The 2,866-nt window shown below is 44.7% G+C and overlaps 1 protein-coding gene across 1 annotated transcript in view; it reads left to right on the top strand.

Moving 5' to 3' along the window:
* The window catches only part of LOC103610409, a 9,175-nt gene that overhangs the window by 2,004 nt on the left and 4,305 nt on the right, over window positions 1–2,866 (top strand). Inside the window, exons 3-4 of the mRNA XM_008594587.1 lie at window positions 389–635; window positions 2,181–2,375. Of these exons, the coding sequence (XP_008592809.1) occupies window positions 389–635; window positions 2,181–2,375 (442 nt within the window). The remainder of the gene's footprint in view (window positions 1–388; window positions 636–2,180; window positions 2,376–2,866) is intronic.

Genomic DNA, 2,866 nt, shown 5'->3' with positions numbered 1-2,866 from the left:
CCGCGCTCTGGCACGTCCCGTCCGCGCGACCCCGGGCGCTGAGCTGGGGACAGCCGGCGGCGCGCGCCCACCGGGACCGCGCGGGGAGCAGGGCGGGAGCGCCGAGCATGGGTGGGAAGCACCGAAGGGCGACAGGGGACGCAAGCAAAGGAGACAAAGTCACTTCTTCAAGGAAGGCCGCCGGGGAAAAACCCACTGAGGAAGATGCCAGGAGGTGGAGATCCTTAGATTTGCACAAAACGACAATCCCAGGAGAAGCTCCTGGGACCTGGGGGCAAAAGGGAGTGACAGTAACAGTTACGTGACATTCGAGGAGAACTAAAGCACACAACTGAGGGAGCAGAAGGAGGCTAGAAAGCCTGCACGTTGCTTTTTGTTTCTGTAACAGCAGTCACAATAAAGGCGCACTTCTGGAACACTCTGCACTCGGGCCGTGGACTCCGGAGGCGTGCGAGTGGCCCGTGTCCCTCTGCACAGAAGCGCTCCCCAGCCCTACGCCAGGAAGACGCAGCCCAGACGTTTGCTCGCTTCGCAGCAAAGAAGTTTTCCTCAGATTTGGACACAATTTGCCATTTCTTGGGAAGATTTTCTGTCTCTGCCTGTGTCACAAGAGGATTCAGGACCAGAAGAGCCAGGTATTGTCAATTCCTATTTCATTGTGTACATTTTCAGTTTTAAGTTTGTGTGAATCCATTATCCATAGATCTTTTATGCTTCTGATTCTCTTTTAACTGACTCTCAGGTGGGCATAACCAGAACTGCTATTTTTAGCTGAACAAGAGAATTACCCTCATCCTGCTGTTCCTTTCTCTGCTTATCTAATGACAACCCTGTGGAAATGCTGTCTCCAGTCATACGAGCTCATGTAAAATTTTTGTACCAGGTGCTTAATCCTATATTAAATTTTAATTTGGGCTGAATTCTAATAATAATTTTATTGTCTGTATATCTATATAAAGAGGCAAGCAATTGAGCATCCCTGTTATTTCTAGCATAGTTCATAGCTAAAGGATGGCTGCTGGTAGGATCCAAAAGAAGCAATTCTATTCCCAAGGAACGTTGAGATTTATAAATTATAAAGGTCACTTTTCTTAGAAAAGCATAATAAAGATTTTATTTCAACCCTTGTATGTTCCGAACTTCAGGAAAGAATTAGGTTTAGATCCCTGGGCTTGCCCCCCATGGGGGTAACATGTCATTTTCCCCACAAGCTGAGCATATTTCTTCCCTGGTTACGCTCCCCCACTCTCATGGCAGAGCTGAGGAGGAGCAGGGACCAAGGAAAGAGGCAGAGGGATGTTCTGAGCAGAGCAAAAGCGGACAGCATCGTGCCTGCCGGGGTCAGCGGAGCTCACCGCAGCACAGGTCCAAGGCTCAAGTCCTCTCAGCTGGTCAGTTACTGTTGCCTGTGGACATTACTTGGCAGGGAAGTGTCCAATGTGTCTTTTATGGCAAGGACTTGAGGTCATGTTAGAAAGAGATTTATTCACCCTTCCAGTGGATTATTACAGCCCTTAAAAATATTTTGGAAGGCTTAATAAAATGAAAAAACACACATTATACATTAAGTGATAAAATGTGTTACAAAATTAAGTCTGATCATATATATACATACCCACATAGATATATATACACATATACATAAATACATAATATATGAAAAGGCTGGAAAGAAATACTCACATAGTAAAATGTAAATGACTATATCTGAGTGGTGAGATTATGAGTAACTTTTTTTCTACTTATTTACAGTTTACAAATTGTCTGTGATGCACATGTATTACTTTTATAGTCAGTTTTTGAACATTATTTTAAAAGAACGAATGTATAAACAGGAAACTCGGCCTTATAGATTTCGGTTGTCACAGTATCTTCTTTATAGTCCCCAGTTTTTCTTGTCAGTGAGTCCCTGAGTGGTGGGGATTGCTGCTTTCCATTAAGACGTGAGAAGCTGTGAAGAAATTTTCACAACAGTAAATGTTCCACGTGATCATAAAGCCCGGCGTGAGGCCAGCACACACTGTGGTTTTGTAAAGCGTGCATTTCACCACAAAAGGGGTGAATGAAACTGGCCACTTATACCCTGAGGGAAGGTCTTCCAGATTCCCAGGTACTGTGTGTGGTGGTCCTGGGACTTTGCTTGAAGCATATTTAGAACTCCAAGGTGTGATGTTTTTCAGGATGAAGGTGGAAGGCAGGAGAATCACCTGCTTGCTACTCTCCTTCGCTGTGATCTGCCTGGTGGCCACCCCTGGGGGCAGGGCCTGTCCTCGCCGCTGTGCCTGTTATGTGCCTTCAGAGGTGCACTGCACCTTCCGGTACCTGACCTCCATCCCAGACGGCATCCCACCCAATGTGGAACGCATCAATTTAGGGTGCGTGGGGCCCTGTCTTATCCCCTTCTCAAAGAGGGATCAATCATACTGGTGACTTGTCCCCCAAACATCTGTGACTTTGGGTAATTAACAAATGTTTTAACCATATTTCTCTCTTGACGTGAACTCATGAGGATCTTAAGTTTGTTGGGGCAATGAGGAAATTTTTTCTGGTAAAGTTTTTTCTAGGAGAAAGTTCTTCTAGAACCCAAAGTCCCTCTTGGTAGCTTTGGAAGCCCATGATTGTACAGAAGCTACATTCTGGCTACATGCTTAACAGTTAACAGTCAGGGTTATGATATATCATAAGAGATGATAAGGCAACTGGAAGTGTCCTCCTGTATATAAAAGATATGTATAAAAAGTCTGCTCTATCCATTTGTAAGGCCCTTTGACTTCTTTCAATACAAACGTACTTATTTAAAATGCATGCCTAATTAAATCTGCCAAAAGATGAGTTTATTTCAAAGGTTCATGAAAAAATGTGTGTG

Source organism: Galeopterus variegatus, unplaced genomic scaffold, assembly GCF_000696425.1.
Source record: "Galeopterus variegatus unplaced genomic scaffold, G_variegatus-3.0.2 Scaffold11104, whole genome shotgun sequence".
In the NCBI taxonomy this organism is placed as follows: Eukaryota; Metazoa; Chordata; class Mammalia; order Dermoptera; family Cynocephalidae; genus Galeopterus; species Galeopterus variegatus.
The sequence above is the reverse complement of the archived record's forward strand: the minus strand, read 5'-3'. Positions and strand labels throughout refer to the sequence as shown.